The 20,181-nt window shown below is 43.9% G+C and overlaps 1 protein-coding gene across 12 annotated transcripts in view; it reads left to right on the forward strand.

Moving 5' to 3' along the window:
- Window positions 1-20,181, forward strand: part of PITPNM3 (PITPNM family member 3) — a 913,937-nt gene that overhangs the window by 646,132 nt on the left and 247,624 nt on the right. For all 12 annotated transcript variants that reach the window (XM_068270198.1, XM_068270206.1, XM_068270199.1 and 9 more), the window contains one exon: window positions 7,798-7,987. In XM_068270198.1, coding sequence (XP_068126299.1) covers window positions 7,798-7,987 — 190 coding nt within the window. The remainder of the gene's footprint in view (window positions 1-7,797; window positions 7,988-20,181) is intronic.

Consider the following 20,181-nt stretch of genomic DNA (forward strand, 5'->3'; position numbering starts at 1 on the left):
AGGCAGTTGCATAGGGCCTGGAGAAGATCTAGGGTCCTGATGGATGATAGCACCTATCAAATCTTTCTAAAAAAGCCTGGTGATCGATCATCAGTGGTTATCAAAAACTAACAATTAGCAAATACTGCACAAATATCATCACTATGCCCATGCCCACACAGGAGCACAAAAAATAATTTAGGTAACCCATTTTGGGAGAAGTCCATAACAATAAAAAAATGTGGGAAAAGTGATGCGCTTTGATAATGAATACCTTACTGATCCTTTTACTGTATATACTACACAACTCTACTATTCACACAGCCCATGACATTTTTATAGGATAAATAGATGCAGCATATTAAGCCCAAGATACACGTACATCAACTAATAGTCTGCTGACTTACATCTTATTTCTTCCGTGACCCGGCGGATAAGGTCCTGGTCCCTCCTTTTCATATCCGACCACAGCATCTGGACCTGCCGGGTGGACATGACCCTGCGGTGTTCGGTCCGCAGGATCTCCCGGACCCTGCGGACTATGTCCCGCTTGGCAGGCCCAGTGCTGAGGTCATAATTTTCAATCCCAAAGTTCTGGAAAAGAAATATTAAAGTATTAAAGGGATTCCGAATTCAACTTAAAATAAAAAATTTCACTTACCTGGGGCTTCTTACAGCCCACCGTAAGCCACGAGGTCCCCCGGCGTCCTCATGGCTTCTCTTTGGGTCCTGATGTCGACTCTGGAAACCGACGACACTCGGGACTACTGTCGTCGGGACGGTTCATTCCTGGTCTGAGGCGTGCGCGGTTTTTATAACTGTAAACCCTGCAGAGTGTCAGGCCGCCAACCACTATGACGTGTCGTGTACTAGTGGCCAGCGTCCTCAGAACAGGAAGTAACCATCCCAACACTAGGCCCGAGTGTCGCCGGTTACCGCAGCCGCCTGCGGGACACGAAGAGGAGCCAGGAGGACGTCGGGGGACCTCCAGGCCTACGGTGGGCTGTACAAAGCCCCAGGTATGACACACATGATACATTACACCAAGTTCAAAATGACAGTTATCGATCATTACCAGTGAACTCCCCGCTGAAACTTGAGTGAATATGCATTGGTTGGTACTGATATCACCCGACTTTCTCTGGTCCCCCATCCTTTGGCCAAATGTCATTTCCACACACTGTCATCATCCCAGTCGCAGCGGCCAGAGTGAGAGGAGAGGCGAGCCGCGAGAGGGACCGGACTTAAAGGGGCACTATGGCGAAAAATTGTGAAATGTCAAATATGTCCAAACATATACAAATAAGAAGTACAGTTTTTCCAGAGTAAAATGAGACATAAATTACTTTTCTCCTATGTCGCTGTCACTTACAGTAGGTCGTAGAAATCTGACAGAAGTGACAGGTTTTGGACTAGTCCATCTCTTCATGGGGGATTCTCGGGGATTTATTTATTTTCTAAAACACTTAGTGAATGTCAGTTGCTCTGTCCAACTGCCAAAAAAACTGTGTAGCGAACAGGGAAGCTGGCCATCATCATTGTTTAAATCCTTGCTGAGAATCCCCTATGAAGAAGAGATGGACTAGCCCAAAACCTGTCGCTTCTGTCAGATTTCTACTACTTACCGGCTACCGCAAGTGACAGCGACATAGGAGAAAAGTAATTTATGGCTCATTTTACTGTGGAAAAAATGTACTTCCTATTTGTATATGTTTGCACATATTTTAAATTCCACAATTTTTTGCCCTAGTGCCCTTTAATGACGGTGGTCCGCTGGGCCTGTCCGACGCTGGTACCATTACAATATACAGTGATGTGAAAAACTATTTGCCCCCTTCCTGATTTCTTATTCTTTTGCATGTTTGTCACACTTAAATGTTTCTGCTCATCAAAAACCCTTAACTATTAGTCAAAGTAGATAACATAATTGAACACAAAATGCAGTTTTAAATGATGGTTTTTATTATTTAGTGAAAAAAAAAAACTCCAAATCTACATGGCCCTGTGTGAAAAAGTTATTGCCCCCCTTGTTAAAAAATAACTTAACTGTGGTTTATCACACCTGAGTTCAATTTCTGTAGTCACCCCCAGGCCTGATTACTGCCACACCTGTTTCACTCAAGAAATCACTTAAATAGGAGCTATCTGACACAGAGAAGTAGACCAAAAGCACCTCAAAAGCTAGACATCATGCCAAGATCCAAAGAAATTCAGGAACAAATGAGAACAAAAGTACTGTAATTGAGATCTATCAGTCTGGTAAAGGTTAGAAAGCCATTTCTAAAGCTTTGGGACTCCAGCGAACCACAGTGAAGAGCCATTATCCACAAATGGCAAAAACATGGAACAGTGATGAACCTTCCCAGGAGTGGCCGGCCGACCAATATTACTCCAAGAGCGCAGAGAAAACTCATCCAAGAGGCCACAAAAGACCCCAGGACAACATCTAAAGAACTGCAGGCCTCACTTGCCTCAATTAAGGTCAGTGTTCACGACTCTACCATAAGAAAGAGACTGGGCAAAAACGGCCTGCATGGCAGATATCCAAGGCGCAAACCACTTTTAAGCAAAAAGAACATTAAGGCTCATCTCAATTTTGCTAAAAAACATCTCAATGATTGCCAAGACTTTTGGGAAAATACCTTATGGACCGATGAGACAAAAGTTGAACTTTTTGGAAGGTGCGTGTCCCGTTACATCTGGCGTAGAAGTAACACAGCATTTCAGCAAAAGAACATCATATCAACAGTAAAATATGGTGGTGGTAGTGTGATGGTCTGGGGTTGTTTTGATGCTTCAGGACCTGATAGGCTTGCTGTGATAGATGGAGCCATGAATTCTACTGTCTACCAAAAAATCCTGAAGGAGAATGTCCGGCCATCTGTTTGTCAACTCAAGCTGAAGCGATCTTGGGTGCTGCAGCAGGACAATGACTTAAAACACACCAGCAAATCCACCTCTGAATGGCTGAAGAAAAACAAAATGAAGACTTTGGAGTGGCCTAGTCAAAGTCCTGACCTGAATCCTATTGAGATGTTGTGGCATGACCTTAAAAAGGCGGTTCATGCTAGAAAACCCTCAAATAAAGCTGAATTACAACAATTCTGCAAAGATGAGTGGGCCAAAATTCCTCCAGAGCGCTGTAAAAGACTCGTTGCAAGTTATCACAAACGCTTGATTGCAGTTATTGCTGCTAAGGGTGGCCCAACCAGTTATTAGGTTCAGGGGGCAATTTCTTTTTCACACAGGGCCATGTAGGTTTTGAGTTTTTTTTTCTCACTAAATAATAAAAACCATCATTTAAAACTGCATTTTGTGTTCAATTATGTTATCTTTGACTAATAGTTAACAGTTTTTGATTAAAAGAAACATTTAAGTGTGACAAACATGCAAAAGAATAAGAAATCAGGAAGGGGGCAAATAGTTTTTCACACCACTGTAACTGCATCATATATAACATCATCATTCACTACCACTCTGCAATAATCACCTATTGTTACGGCCCTGCCACTCCCACAGTTAACACTCCAAAGAGTTCTGGGTCACCAATGAGCTTGCTGGTTAGTCTGTACAGTTAACATTAACAGCACCATTACAATGAAAGTGCATCATAAATCACTATCATTCAGCAATAAGCACCTATTGCTACGCCCCTGCCACTCCCAAAGTTATCAGTACCATTACAATATAAGTACACCATATATCACTTTCAATAACACTCTGCAATATGCATTATGTTAATCTTGATTACTTACAATAATCATGAGTCTCTTGATCTCTGGGGGGATCTTGGGAGCCATCCTGTCTGTCTGGGGGTCTCTGGAAGTCCTGGATCACCACCTTGCTGCCTTGGTCCAAGTTCCAGACACTTCTACGCCTGCCCACTGCGTATCACGTACGGGAACACGTACGTTTTTACGTGTACGAGCCGAACATACGCATGCGCATGCGCAGTTAGCGACTATGGATGCAGTGTACGTTCCGTACATACATGCGGATTTTCTGTGCGCATGACCCACAGATACGATTGACACGTACATTTCTACGCATGGCGGCATGGCGGTACGCATGAAACAGTATGGGTCTCGACTAACCACGACACGACATTGCGGATTTTATGCCATACGAAACAAGACGAAAGACGGGTTGATCCGGTTGCGGCAAAAAATACGGGATGCGATCACGGGTTGATCCGGATGCGGCTCCAATAATAACGGCCGCATGCGGATTCGTGATTGAGGGGTATCCGAGCAACACTAATGGTCAAACAGCTGTCTGCCTGTGCAGACAGCAGAGCAGATCATTACATCAAAAATAAGGAACATGAACCTCTGAAGAGGACGTGTTAGAAGTCAAAGCCTTCCTCTAAAAAAAACAACACTTCCACTATTGAAAATTAGGGCATCTTCCTCACCTTCATGAGTCCAAAGAAAGAGATAGGACTTATGAGGGCCACTGAAATTTGAATCTCTTACCTTTTGCTGTCTCTGAAAGTGGCCCCAGACTGACTGCATGATGTTAATGAGATCAGAGTTCTGTGGGAAGGGACAGATTTACCATAAGGCATTGTAGGCACGTGCCTACAGGCGCCTGATGATGGGAAGGCAGCTCAATCCCCTCCCCAAGTGCCTCCCTCCCGCCTTACCTATGTAGAGTGTAAATAAGAAGTTGCTCTACTCACCCGGGTCTCAGCATTCCACTGACCAGACCTCCCTTCAGTCCAGGGTACCTCTAGCTACCTAATACTGAGGAAAACTCTAGCAACCTAATACTAAGAGGCACCTGTAGCTACCTAGGGCAAGGGAAGTAAGGGAGAAGTGACAGCTGGGACAGTCAGCACATTTGCAGTGCGGCACAGCACTGTAGGTTCATGGAGGGTGAAATCTTAGGGGGTCAGGACACCTGGGCCTATATGCTCCAGTGATGTCATCCAGGCCTGTCTGTGGGTGCTAAAGGTTCTTTTCACTTCAGACCACTCTGTAAGATGTTGGTAGTATATTTTCTGTTGCTTTTATTATGTAGTCATTTATGAGTTTGGCAGTGTGTTTTTGGTCAGTGCAATGCTACAGCAAATCCTTCCTTAATAGTTCTCCACTTTGAAATAAAAGCTCCCTTTACTTCTCAGCAGTGAAAAGGTCATCTATTTTTACCACATTGCCAACCCCCATTTGATGAAGCGGAGCATGACACCATGTAGAGAATCCTCACTGGGCTGCACTGTTTTCTTAACTATGACCATGAAAAAAATAGGCAGTTAAAATCTGATAGAATCAACAGGTCCATCTCCTCATGGGGGATTCTCAGGGGTTTCTTTGTTTTTAACAATATTTCCTGAATAGCAGTTTTACTGCCAAAATAGGAAGATGCCAGCCGGCCTCCCTACTCACTTGCACACTATTTTGTCAGTTAGACTTTGCAACTGCTGTTGGGAAATGCTGTTGAAACAAAGAAAACCCTGGGAATCCCCCATGAGGAGATAGACTGGCCTAAAACCCGTCGGTTCTCTCAGATTTTAACGGCCTACTTTTTTTTTGCGATAGTGGTCCTTTAAGACTTTCTGATGCCTTCTGTTAGTCAGCTCACATTTTGTCAACGGTTTTAGAATCTGCTAAAAACGGTTTTCTGTATCCCGTTGTTTGTGTTTTGACACACAGGTGAGTCATTGGCTTATGTCCCGGCTTGGCTTTTTGGTCACAGTTCTATCACACTGCACGCTTCCTGCAGATTTGTGGTTGCATTTCCAAAAATGGAGTTGCGATTTGATCAGAATCGATGACAGCTTCACTGCTGAGAATTATAGGCAGATTCACATCAATTATGCAACACGAGTAGAGGAGTCTAATCAGTGCCAACTTCATTCCACAACATAAAAATGATCCCAAACACACTGTCAGTATCAGACAGAGCTATCTGCAGCAAATAAAGGAACAAGGAAGTGTGCAACGGATGGTTTGGCGACCGTGGAGCTCTGATCTCATCACCGCTGTGTTAGTTTGGGAGTATTTGCAGTGACAGGTGCAAGTCAGACATCAAATTCTGAAGTGTAGCTGCAGTAAGTTCTCCAGGATGCTGGGAACAACCAACCACCCAAATAAGAAAAGACACAGAACATTTATATTGCACTTTTCTCCTGGTGGACTTAAAGCACCAGAGCTGCAGCCACCAGAGAACACTCAGTAGGCAGTAGCAGTGTTAGGGAGTCGTGCCTGAGGTCTCTTTACTGAATAGGTGCTGGCTTACTGAACAGGAGGAGCCAAGATTCAAACCCTGGTCTCCTGTGTCAGAGGGCAGAGCCCTTAACCAGTATACTATCAAGTAACAAATAACCCAAATAAAAAGTACTGCGTAATAGAGGCAAAGGGTAATCATACCAATTATTGACTTTACTTATTGATATATTTATTTTAGTTAAGTGAACTGTTTAGAGTTTTTTTTTTATAATAAAAAGTAAGTATTCATGAAGTTGTATTTTTAAGCATTCTCTGCTGTACAATGTAGTACAGCACTGCATAAGATGACTATATCAAGGCTTCCAGCTCCTTTCTCTGCCCCAGGCTACTGCAGAGGTGTAGAGATTAACCTTCTTCTGCAGCAAGTCCTCTCTGTCACTTCAGCTCTCATTGTGGTCTTGTGGTCATTGTGGTGAGGGTAGATAAATATGCCTTTTGAGTAGCGGTCAAGAGGAAGGGGGCGGTAGCAATAAGTAACCCAGCAGTACAATGCTTCCTGCTTAGTCCGCTTTTACCCAGAAACAGTGCTGGGTCCATAGTACATCTTCTGTAATTGTACATTGTGAGTTGGTTTATTGCAGTTTATCTGAAAGAATCACTAATGCAACTTTCGGATGTGTTTACTGTGCTATGATTGGCCAGTGTGTTATATACTTGGTAGGTTTTATTTTTTTTTTCTGGCCATTTTTATACTGAACAACCCCAGTTATTCCTTTTACTGTCAGTTGTTTCTAGTAATCTCAAGACAAATCAAACAAAAAATACCACTAATATCATTAGTTAATCCTGATCACTGCCCCAGCACAACAGTACAAAGCAAAACCTTTACAATGTGTTGTTTGAATAGCATACTGTACGTATTAGTATGGCACCTGGTCAGCTGGGCGCGCGGCAAGCTGAATTACGGCTCACTCTGCTGCAGCTGAATCACTGGCCGGTGTTAAATACTATTCTCACTCTGAGTCGTAGCAACTCTGAGGGAGAAGCAATTCGGGATTCGGTGATCACTGGAATCCCGAAATACCAGTGCAACTATATCCAAGTTACACACCTCCGTGCGTGTGTGTAGATGACCTGCTTCGGTTCAAATATGCCCACCTCATATACAAATGTAAGTGAAAGATTAAAATAGTTAATATTGTTGTTTACATTATGTTGATCACATTTGCATACCCACAGTAGCTGTTATTGATGGACTGACAATTTTTAACTACATTTCTGCTCAAAATGGGCAATTATAAATTCTGTGGAAAGTTTGTGAAAATTATAAATTTCATGTCAGTCAAAATGAGAGAAAAACAAGTATTCCCCCATTCTTAGCACATTCAGTTGAGAGCAAAGCTAGGAATGCCAAATCCCTTTACATTAGTGTGTGTTGCCGGCAAGATCTCTGCACATATTTGTAGTTTTTTATATTGATCAGTATTTATGGGTATCAACCTGATGCAAGCCCAAAATTCTAACTGATCTTAATACTTGATCAGCCACAAGTAATAATTTATATTTGCATTCTTTATTGTATACTGGGAAATTACCATATTAAAGCAAAGACAGTGGTAAATAAAACCTTCATCTTTTGTCTTTTCAGCCTTAACCCTTACAGCTACGATGAGAACTGCCTGAACATTAGTGAAGATCACATCCCATTAGCTGCCTTGCCGCTGCTGGCCATTTCCTCCCCTCAGTACCAAGATGCTGTTGCTATGGTGATAAGCAGAGCGAACCAAGTTTACAATGAATTCCTGAAGTCTCCAGATGGCACTGGCTTTAATGGACAGGTATAATTCCATGGCAAATATTAAACTCAAGTGTGTAATAAAATACGTGGGTTTATTTACCGTACATTCTTTTTTTTCCTCTTTTGAGCCTTTGCTCATTTTCAGCCTAGATTTGCTCAACAAAGTAATATTTAATTAATATGGAGATCGTGACACTATTTGTTAAAAAAAAAAAAAAATCAATAGTACTGCAAGCTGAGTTTTGTTCTGCACATGGAATTACGTCATCTTGCGTCTGAACCCTGGAGCTTAGTAGGAACATTCTCCTTCGCTATGCAAACTTTCACTAACACTTCATTTGTACACTACTCATATTCTGTTCAGACAGTTATCTCATTTTTTTGTAATTCTATATAAGCTTGCTGTTACATACAATGCAAAAGGTTTGGGCAGGTGGGGAACAAAAATACTGTAAACTAAGATTTTTTTCACAATTAGAACTGTTAATAGTTTGTTGTTATTATTATTTAACAATGCAAAATGAATAAACCGAGGAAAAGCCAATCAAATTAAAATTTGGTATGACCACCCTTTCAGTTCTTGCACACAGTCTGGGAAGAAATGCGGCAGTAGGGATGGTCAATGAGATGTAAATAATCAGGGGCGTAACAATAGACCCTGCGAAGGATGCAGCCGCAGGGGGGCCCAGAAGCCACAGGGGGCCCCATCCTGAGAGACTGATAACTATGGGTACAGAGAGTAAAACTTTTCTATTCTCTGCACAACTGTTCTAATGACTGCATCTGCTCAGCTACTGATAACAAATCATACAAAGTGTTGTAGACAGAGATTTGTAGATGGTCCCTATTCAGTGTGCAGCAGGCTCCTCTGTACAGCGCCCAGCCCAAAACCTCTCTACCCCTCCCCAAGTGCTGTATAGTGTAGTGATGCTGGAGAAGTCTGCAGAGACAGTTCTGTTCCATCAGAGATGGACAGAGTGAGTGTAATAAGCTGTGGCTGGGAGCACACTCGTCTGTCAGTGTTCCGTATGCGTTTTCTGTACACCATGTGTGTCTGTATGAGTGAAAACATGCACGTTTTATCACAACTAATGTAATTGATAGAGAAAATGTCTGCAATGCTTCGCTGCTGGTTCTCAGTTTACTTGTGCAGAAAGCGGGGGGTGGGTTGGCGGGAGGGGGCCCCATCCAAAGTTTCGCAGAGGGGCCCAGTGATTTCTAGTTACGCCCCTGTAAATAATTCCAAGTTGATGCAGCATTATGCAAATTTTATATGCAAATTTGTGCAGCTTGAAAATGAACCAATCAAATCCTGCTGTAAAATTCCATTGGTCCATTTTCTAGCTGAATAAATCGACGTACAAAACTTGCATAATCATGCATCAACTCAAAATCATTTGTATCTCATTGACCATCCCTACTTGGCAGGTAGGTAATAAAGGTAACCTACCCCCCCCCCCCCCATACCTCCCTCCCTGTCAGCAAATTCACCACCAGGGCCCCAAAGTCAGCTGTTGCTATGCTCAGTCTTGCCATAGTGCAGTGGTTACCAAACTTTTTTGGGTGAAGGCACCCTTGGTGGCTTTGAAATTTTTTCAAGGCACCCCTCAGCAAAAACAACTACCGAAATGCCATTATGACCCTTATCAGGCGATGACCCACTCCAAGTAACTAGTGATGCCCGTTAGGCACAGCGATTCCTCTCATGTTCAACTTCAGCCATGGTTACGGGGACTAAAGGTTAACTAGCAGGTAATGCAGCCACATTGTATATCAATGCGCTTTTGCATTACCTGATGGTATTGCATAAAGGATCGGGATGTGTGCCGAGGCACCCCTGCAAGGTGCCCGTGGCGCACCAAGATGCCGCGTCACCCAGTTTGAGAACCCCTGCCATAGTGTATGACCTATGAAATGAAACTGTTTTTCGCAACTGCACCTTGGTTATAGTCTGGCTGTTGGCACATTTTACACTAGGGAGCACAGCACACACCTAATTGAGCACACCGGCCTGAGATTTTGCAGCATGTCCGATCGATAAATGTGACCAATTCAGGCCTCAAATTGGTCACATTGTCAATCGGGCATGCTCTTGGGGGCACTGATTTCCATCCAATTCAATTATAATCATTGAATCGGATGGTCAATCATCCGCCAAGTGTCCTAATATATGAGCACCTTTAGACCCCTGTCAAATACACTGAGTATAACTCACATCAAATAATTAGTGCCTTGTGCACATTGCTTAATGTTATTTGTGAAAACTAGAGATTATCAGCTTCCCCTGCATAATTTTATCTGTAGATATGGGGGTGTTGAGATTTTGACTGGACCTGGACCTCTGTACTAAAGAGGCCCACTGGGGATCCTCCTTCACCTGCCGTATTAGCTCTTTATTGGAGCTATGCTGGTAATGATCCCATATATATGTTCTCAATCATTAATAAACTGTCTCCTTTACCTACATCTCTCTGACATTGCAGCTGCCTTTGGCAGGTTTTGGTGCTCTGTATCAATTGTTAGGTATAGAGTTCTTGGGGAGGCTCAATGTAAAACTCACCTGAGGCCCATAGGACCTTATCTATGCCACAACATGTTATGGTGTTACTGAACCTCAATGATATGACTACAATGCTGTAGAATGGTGTCTAAGCAGAAAGGTTCCTTCTAGTTCTTTCTAGTGTTCTGATACTCCCATCTAAGATGCTTCTGTCATTCCGGTTACAATCCTGGTGTGCTGTCTACAGGGTTTCAATTCTTTGTCCATTGTCTGCTGTAACCTGTACTTGTATTATGAGTTTACACTATAACCACATCTGCTGTTTAAGTATTATGAAAGTTATACCTCTTTGTGAGGTTTCTTAGTGATAATAGAACACTTTTTAGACACTGCATCTTGATGGAGCTCATGCCACACATTGGTGACATGAATGGCCTACAATTTGTAGGTTATGCAAAGTCAGACTGGTCTCAGAAGCTGTTTTCTCCATATTTGATGTCCATGTCCACTTTCCACTTTCCTTTTCTTAAACAAAAGCCTACACAGTATAGTGTAAACTTACCACACCCTAAAGTCAAGTTTCTTATTTAGAATCAGCAGTCAGCTATATGGGTATCAAAAGTGTCAAGTAATTTCTTAAATTGACAGTTAAGTCAGATTCTACCCTCTGAGATGAATGCCCTGGTCTTTATTCTTTCACATTTGTGTTTGCGGTTCATGAATAATTGATTCTCCTCACAGCTTCTCAGAACAGAAATTGTGTCAAGTTCTATCTTCTCTGTGTCTTTTCCTCTCTCCTCAGTCTGTTTTATTTCTTTCTAGGAAGAAGAAGCACTAGCTTCATCTTTAAAGACTAGCTTGATCTGGTTTGTCTCAAAAACATTTGTAATTCTCCACAGGCAACTCCAAAATATGTGCTGTGCTCCTTTCAACAATCTCCCCAGGTTCACCACTAGTATGTTCTCCATCCATCTTCAAGATGAGATATGCATATCTAAAGACAATGAATAGGCCCGTCTACCCCAGAATACTCTCCACTAGTGTTGTTCAAATCTGGGTATCTTTATTTGGAAACTCGGATAGTGCCGTCCAAAACAGTTCAGCACCATTGTGATTGGAGAGAGTCCGGCTTGATAGAAAGGAGCATCAGAAACACATGAAGGGCGATGTGCAAAGCAACTCCTTGACTTTCTCCAATCGTAATTGTGCTGAACTGTTTTGGACTGCATTATCCAGGTTTCCAAATAAGGAAACCTGCATTGGAACAACAATACTACTAAGCTCCAGTACATGCTGAAAGCTAATGGAACATTTACCGTTTCTGCAGTATGCCAACTCAAAGTGAAGAGTTTAATACATTCCAATATCTTATTATCAAGAGAAATGTATTTAAGTTTTTATATAGCGCCAATATTTAAAGCAGCGCTGTACAGAATATTTTGTCTTGTCACTAACTGTCCCTCAGAGGGGCTCACAATCTAATCCCTACCATAGTCATATGTCTATGTATGTATCGTGTAGTGTATGTATCATAGTCTAGGGACAATTTTAGGGGGAAGCCAATTAACCTATCTGTATGTTTTTGGGATATGGGAGGAAACCGGGGGGGGGGGGGGGCGCGGAGGAAACCCACGCAGACACAGTGAGTATATACAAACTCTTTGCAATTGTTGACCTGGCTGGGATTTGAACCAGGGACCAGCGCTGCAAGCCGAGAGATCGCAGAAACGATTGCTTGTCACTCAAAAAGTCGCTGGTCATCGGACAAATAATTGGAAAAATCATGTAGTGGTTATGGGCCTTAACAACCAGCATTTATCAGAGCCCTGAATGCTAATGCTAATGCCTACAATGCCATCCTTGCACAGTGCTTTAGGAAGCTAAAAGGTGCCCCCACTTATGCCATATCTAGGAATGGTGTGTCATAATCCACAGCTGCCCAAGGCAGTGGGGCCACTAGATGTAGCCCTGATTATGTCACAGCTGATCAGGAAGTAAGATTTCCTCTATGGGTATAGTTAGCATTCAAGATACAAGAGTGCGTCTAACGCTTTCTAAACTATACAAAAGAGAAGTATTTTTCTCCCATTTTAGGATTTAAATGTGCCCATCATTGATACAATTTTGATTGTAAAATCTTACCCAATATATGTAGTAGAAGAATAAACTTAATGAATATACTTTGAATGGATACTTTAGGTGGTAATTCATTTCCCATAGATGTAGCACAGGGGCATATCTACAAATCATTGCCCCCCTCCCCAGCAAAACTCTGATGGGTCCCCCAATAATGTTCACACCCCTTCCCTTGCCTCCCTTCGGTGCCCTTCATGGCCTGGGGGCCCATCTCACAAGGATCATAAAACATGTGGCCATCATGATCTTCACACCCATAACAAGTGTAGCCACAAAAACACCTGATCTGGAATATCAGAGGGTAGTAGTAGTTGGAGCCTCCCCACACCTCTGGGCCCCCTGCAGTTACAGGGGCTGCTCCTCTGATGTGGCAAAATTGTACAATCAAGATTGTATCATTAATTATTTTTACATTTCTTCTACGAAAAAAAACCTTAGTTTTTTTTTTAATAACTACAGGAAGTATTATTGCTAAACATTAATTGTATATGTACTGTTCTAAGGCCTTCAGCGGAATCTTTACTTTTTGATCAGAGGGAATGAAGAAAAATGCTGTATCCCTTCACTGATACATGCAGAAAAATATTCAGGCAGTTTCAGTTCTGTCCTCTTTTCTGAGTCGTGCTTCTTTTACTTGTTAAATTAACCATTTTGGATACAGCTCTGCTGTGTATAGAGAGCCCTCGCTACTTGAGTCAGCAGAGCTGGAGCTACCAAAGCGGCGAATGGGGCAATTACCCCAAGGCCACTGAGCACTGCCAGGGCACCCTCCAAGTCTCCCCCTGACTTGTGCTTCCTGAGGCTGCTGCAAAGTTTTATCAGCATAGCAACTAGAGATGGCCCGAAGCTCCGAATTTCGGGTAGCAAACCGGGTTAGCGAACTTCTGCAAAAGTTCGGTTTGTGTGAACTTTCGCGAATCGCAATAGACTTCGAGGTGAACTTTGAAAACTAGAAACACTTATGCTGGCCAGAAAAGTGATGGAAAAAATGTTTCAAGAGGTCCAACACCTGTAGGGGGGCATGGCGGAGTGGGATGGACACCAAAAGTCCTGGGGAAAATCTGGATTTGACGCAAAGCAGCGTTTTAAGGGCAGAAATCACATTGAATGCTAAATTGCAGGCCTAAAGTGCTTTAAAACATCTTGCATCTGCAGCCAGCAGTACATGCTGCAGAAGCGATCATGACATGTATACACATACATGTCATGATCGCTTCTGCAGCATGTACTGCTGGCTGCAGAGGTACTGCAGCCAAGCAGTTCTGGTTCCTTTGCATGCATTTGCTGGCATAGTTCTGCATGCATTGATTGTGATAGTCTATCAGCTAGGGAATGGTAATCAAGCCAGCCTGCTTGTGACTGATTACCATTCACCTGTGTGGAGAGTTGCATCTCTGCTCTCAATGGATGACTTCAGTATAAAGGTTTGCTTCCTGCAAGTGTGCTCCGCCCATCATAGTTTTCTGCTTCAGCTCAGTCTAAGCTGTGACTGGGTCCTTTGATACTGTGAAATATAGCTTATTTAATTAGCTCTCAAAAGAGCTGTTGAGGGGTGCTTTTTTAGCAATAAGAATCAGCAAGGAGCAAGCGAAGAAGCCTACAAGAGCCTAACTAAGCTTTCCCTATGAGAGTCTGCAGCAGCTTTCCCTTCTCTAATTAATGCAGGCACACGAGTGAGTGAAAAGCCTGACGCTGCCTGCCTTTTATAAAGGGGAGGGGATGGGACTCCAGGAGGGAGTGTAGCCTGATTGGCTACAATGTGCCTGCTGACTGTGAAAAGTTTGCGGTTCTCCACGATCGTGAACCACGGAAGTTCGCCGGGAACCGTTTGCCGGCGAACCGCTCAGGCCATCTCTAATAGCAACTCACCTGTCCCGCCTTGCTCCTACATCCATGCTTCCTGTTTTCATCACCACTGGCTGTATCTTCTCCATAACCCATCCGGATCACTGAGAAGAGGCGCCCTTGTGAGGGTGAAGATGAGAGAGCATGGACTGAATCAGTGTGCTGGGACAGGTGAGTTGCTATGCTGCAAAAATGGTGTGGGGGCCTCAGGGAGCAGAGTAAATAGATCAGGGGTGGGGGACAGCAGCCAGCTTGAGGGCCCGGGGGGTGGGGATGAATATGCTGGGGTGGGGGGCCTCAGGTTAATTTTACCTGAAAAGAAGAGCAAAAGAAGGTTGTGAGCAGATCAGAGATTTTTATATCTGGAAACAAGTGAGGAAATGTATAGGGGAGAGGTTTGTAGGTAAGGGTTAAGAGTTTGTAATGAATCCTCTTGCTAACTGACAGCCAATGAAAAGCTTGACAGAGAGGAGCAGCAGAGGAAGAGCGAGTTGAGAGATGAATAAAACAAGCAACTGAGCTCAGTACAGTTTGGAGTGGTGTCAGTTGGTTAGTTGGTAGTCTACAAAGCAGTATGTTAACCACTTTACCCCCGCGCGTACATATTTCTCCGTCCCTTTTTCCATCCTTTAACCCCCAGGGACGGAGAAATACGTACTTTCCGCGCTCCCGCCGCTGTCTGCGCTCCCGCTAGTAAACACGCCGCCCGCTCGCCCGGAGATCAATGACCGGGAAAATCCATTCCCGTTCGTTGATCTAAGCCCCGCAGTGATCCGCTGCCGCTCGGCTGAGCAGCGCGACCATTGTGGGAAAAAAAAAAGTTCTCAGCCTCTTTCTACTTCCTGCAAGCTTCCTTCCGGACGCTTGCAGGTCGCATAAACAAAATGTTACTGTGGCCATCTTGTGGCCAAATAGTAAAACTACATCCAAAGCATTTTTCACATAGAAATAAATTACCGTAGTTTAACACACAAAATTAACCCTTTACCACCCACACTGCCCGATTTTTTTTTCTTGTAATTTAAAAAAAAAAAATTACAATTAAAAAAAAAATACATAAATAGTTACCTTAGGGACTGAACTTTTTAAATATTTATGTCAAGAGGGTATAACACTGTTACTTTATAAACTATGGGCTTGTAATTAGGGATCGACGCAAAATTGAAAAAAAATGCACCTTTATTTCCAATTAAAATATTGGCGCCAAACATTGTGATAGGGACATAATTTAAATGGTTTTATAACCGGGACAAAAGGGCAAATACATTTCATGGGTTTTAATTACAGTAGCATGCATTATTTAAAAACTATAAAGGCCAAAAACTGAAAAACAATAATTTTTTCCCACGTGTTTTCCTATTTTCCCATTAAAACACATTTAGAATAAAATAATTCTTGGCATAATGTCCCACCTAAAGAAAGCCTAATTGGTGGCGAAAAAAACAAGATATAGTTCATTTCATTGCGATAAGTAATGATAAAGTTATAGACGAATGAATGGAAGGAGCGCTGAAAGGATGAAAATTGCTCTGGTGGTCAGGGGGTAAAACCCCCCATTTGGGAAGTGGTTAAAAATGATGAAGAAAACATTCTCATGACTTGAACTTCCACTGACACAGTAAGGGAAAATAAATTGAGCCAACCGAACCCATAAGATGCTGATCAATTAGGTAGTTAACCAGCATTTAGAACCTTTAATTGGCTGTGATTAATCTGTTCCATGGTCAGTGGAAATTTGCATTTCAGAGTATTTTGCTCATGACTAATAGGTACCTTTTAGCTAATGGGATTGAGAAATAAAGTCTGTATACCGAAAAGTACTGCATGTTTCAATTGATCTGTAGGGGAAATGAAATTTTACTGGTAGGGTTGTTAAATTTACTGTAGACAGAAAATGCTCAGAAAAAATCTGTTACATGAGTTTTATGCTGCAGTTTTATTTATTCCTCTCTGCCATTATAAGGAATTCTGGAGTCTTGAAATATTGAAAGCTCGCATGGAGGATGGTTTGCAAGATATTTTTTTCCAATTTTTTCTTACCATCAGTTACTTTAAATATGTGTATGAAAGGTTATATTTCTATAATTATAGTACTGAAAGGACACTCTATGTAGCACAAATACTATCCAAAATGAAACAGATATACAGAAAATATGTATATTTGATCTAGCCATGTGTTTAAAAATAAATAAAGTATACAAATAATATTTTTAGCAGACCTCTCATCTCCAGCGCTGCTCCCCTAGTTGCGGCTTCTGCTGATGATGCGATCAACAGAAGCCATCACTATGGGGAGCCGCAAAGAAGAGGTCTAGTGATCGCTGCTGGATTCACTGGTGAGGCGAGCCACGATGTGGTTAATTGATTTTACACATGGGGAGCAGAGGAGACATTCAAGGGAAGGGAGGGGGCCACATGGGGGGACAGGAGGAAACATGGGGATACACAGGGGAACAGGAGGGGACATAGCAATACACAGGTGAACAGGAGGGGACATGGGGATACTCAGGGGAACGGGAGGGGGGGCAGGAGGGGGCACAGGGAGACAGGAGGAGACATGGGGGGGGCACAGAGGGACACACGGGAGACCAGAGGACCACACAGGGGCACAGGAGGACACAGGGGGACAGACAGGGGGACTGTATGATGACACAGGGGGACATAGGGGGGCAAAGGGGGACACAGTGGGACACAGAGGGACAGAAGGTGACACACAGGGGGAGCAAAGAAAGACGGAGGGGGACATAAGGGGACACATGGTGGACATAAGGGGACACAGGAGGACAATGATTGGAGGAAAATATCTACAAGATGCTCCTGGAACATGAATACACCAGGATTAATATATTTTTCCCCTGGTTTTTGCCCTCTAAACCTAGGTGTGTCTTATATACCGGAGTGTCTTATGTTCACACTATGTGAGTTTTGACTCACTGCACATAGTGTGCATTTTACATGGAAACATGAGAGTCCATAGACTTTCATTTTATCATCCACACTATAACAGTGACTTGCTGTGCAGTACATTACAACTCGTCGGGAGTGATTTAAAACTCACAGAAATGCATGCTATGTGATTTTCAGCACATGGATTATGCAAATAAGCCCATCTGAATCAGCTGGTTTCCTTTCCCACTTCCCAGTGGCTTTGCACATCAACTCACAAACCAATTCATGAGTTTTAATGCATTTCAACTCACAAACTAGTGTAAATGAGCCCTTAGTAATGCATGTTACCATAACAACAGTCATGCTAGTCATGATAATAGCGTAACTTGAAGTACACAGTGCCAATAGTAAGGGTAATATTGCTGTGCGTTGTCTGTGCACAGCAATATTACTACAATATTTCTAATAGTGGGGTTGATTTTGTGCATCAATTCCATTGTTATTTATATAGTGAGACATCCTTCATCTGAGGTCAAGTCATCCTCTTATAAAGCCAGGCCGCTCTTCCCAGATCATTGACTAAATCCCAACTCTGACAAAAAAGATCCAAGCCGCTCATCTCTAATTAGGTTCACCATCTGTTGCTCTGGGAAAAAACAGCATAAACAGCATTGGGTTTGTGCCCATTCTGTAGAGAATTGCACATAACCTCTACATTTATGGCGAGTAAAGAAATACTTTTATGAGGATGCTTACCTGTAGAAGAAGCAAGCTTCCTGTTCCTGGAGTATATACTGTAGTACTCTTAAGGTGGCCATACACTGGTCGATTTGCCATCAGATTCGACCAACAGATAGATCCCTCTCTGATCGAATCTGAACAGAGAGGGATCGTATGGCCACCTTTACTGCAAACAGATTGTGAGCCTGAAACCGATCACAATCTGTGGAGCTGCCGACCCCCTCGCCCCCCCCCCCCCCCCCCTGCATACATTACTTGTTCCGGGCGGCGCGAGTACCCTGGTCCCCGCTGTCTTCTTCTCCACTCCGGGCTCCAGACCGTTCCTGCAGCTACTGAACTTCCTGTCCAGGGGAAGTTTAAACAGTAGAGGGCGCTCTACTGTTTAAACTTCCTGCCGGGACAGGAAGTTCTGTGTAGCTACAGCTGGCCTGGAACCCAGCGCGGAAAGAAGCCAGCGGGGACCAGGGGACTCGCGCCAGCCGGAACAGGTAATATATACCCGCTGTATTGCGTCGGTCGTCGGGCATTCGAACGCCGCTATCGACGCACTCCCGACCCGCCGGCGATCGAGAAAAATCTTCTGCACGGACGGATCGACAGGAATCGACGTGAATGATCGATTTCCGACAGAAATCGATCGTTCTGTCAGCGGTGTGCGCGGCGATTTCACAGCCGATTCGATCACTGTGATCGAATCGGCCATATATCAGTAGAGTTGGGCCGAACCTCCGATTTTAGGTTCGCGAACCGGGTTCGCGAACTTTCGCGGAACGTTCGGTTCGCGTTAAAGTTCGCGAACCGCAATAGACTTCAATGGGGATGCGAACTTTGAAAAAAAAAAATAATTATGCTGGCCACAAAAGTGATGGAAAAGATGTTTCAAGGGGTCTAACACCTGGAGGGGGGCATGGCGGAGTGGGATACACGCCAAAAGTCCCTGGGAAAAATCTGGATTTGACGCAAAGCAGCGTTTTAAGGGCAGAAATCACATTGAATGCTAAATGACAGGCCTAAAGTGCTTTAAAACATCTTGCATGTGTATACATCAATCAGGTAGTGTAATTAAGGTACTGCTTCACACTGACACACCAAACTCACCGTGTAACGCACCGCAAACAGCTGTTTGTACTAGTGACGGCCGTGCTGGACTGGTGCGCACCATGGCGAGAGTGCAGGTTTTTGTGGCTTTACAGCCCATATGGTCGGCCTGGCTGATGTAGCTGAATGACAGAACAGTGACTGTCCAGCTGATCAAATTTGGTCTGACCACAATGAAGCAACGACCTTATTATCTTTTGTGTGCCCCCCGAGACACTCATCTAGGCGCCGGTCATTGCTTCATTGTGATACGCAAGCCCCTTCACCACGGCAAGGTAATGATCACGAAGGGGAATGGGCGCATGTACATGCCTTTTCTTTTGTTGTTGCAGCTGCCCTCAGTGCAGCCAGAAAAATTAGGCAGTCATGTACACGCACCATAAAAATTATTACAGCGGCCGCTGCTAGCAGCGGCCTAAAAAATTCAGCAATCCGCCTGGAGTCCCGGACCCTGTTGGTGGTGGCGGAGAAGGTAGTGAAGCGGCCTGCAGGCAGACATGCTGTGTGGAGGGACTGGGAGCGACTTAGTCTTTTTGGGGCAGGCCAGGCAGCCAGTCACACGGCGTGCAGGCAGAGATGCTGTGTGTGCGGGGACTGACTTAGTCTTGGGGCGGGCAGCAGCCCTCCGGGATCCATGCCTCATTCATTTTGATAAAGGTGAGGTACTTAACACTTTTGTGACTTAGGCGACTTCTCTTCTCTGTGACAATGCCTCCAGCTGCGCTGAAGGTCCTCTCTGACAGGACGCTTGCGGCAGGGCAGGAGAGAAGTTGGATGGCAAATTGGGACAGCTCTGGCCACAGGTCAAGCCTGCGCACCCAGTAGTTCAAGGGTTCCTCATCGCTGTTCACAGCAGTGTCTACATTCACACTTAAGGCCAGGTAGTCGGCTACCTGCCGGTCGAGGCGTTGGTGGAGGGTGGATCCGGAAGGGCTACGGCGAGGCGTTGGACTAAAGAACGTCCGCATGTCCGACATCACCATGAGATCGCTGGAGCGTCCTGTCTTTGACTGCGTGGACACGGG

Source organism: Hyperolius riggenbachi, chromosome 2, assembly GCF_040937935.1.
Source record: "Hyperolius riggenbachi isolate aHypRig1 chromosome 2, aHypRig1.pri, whole genome shotgun sequence".
Lineage (NCBI taxonomy): Eukaryota > Metazoa > Chordata > Amphibia > Anura > Hyperoliidae > Hyperolius > Hyperolius riggenbachi.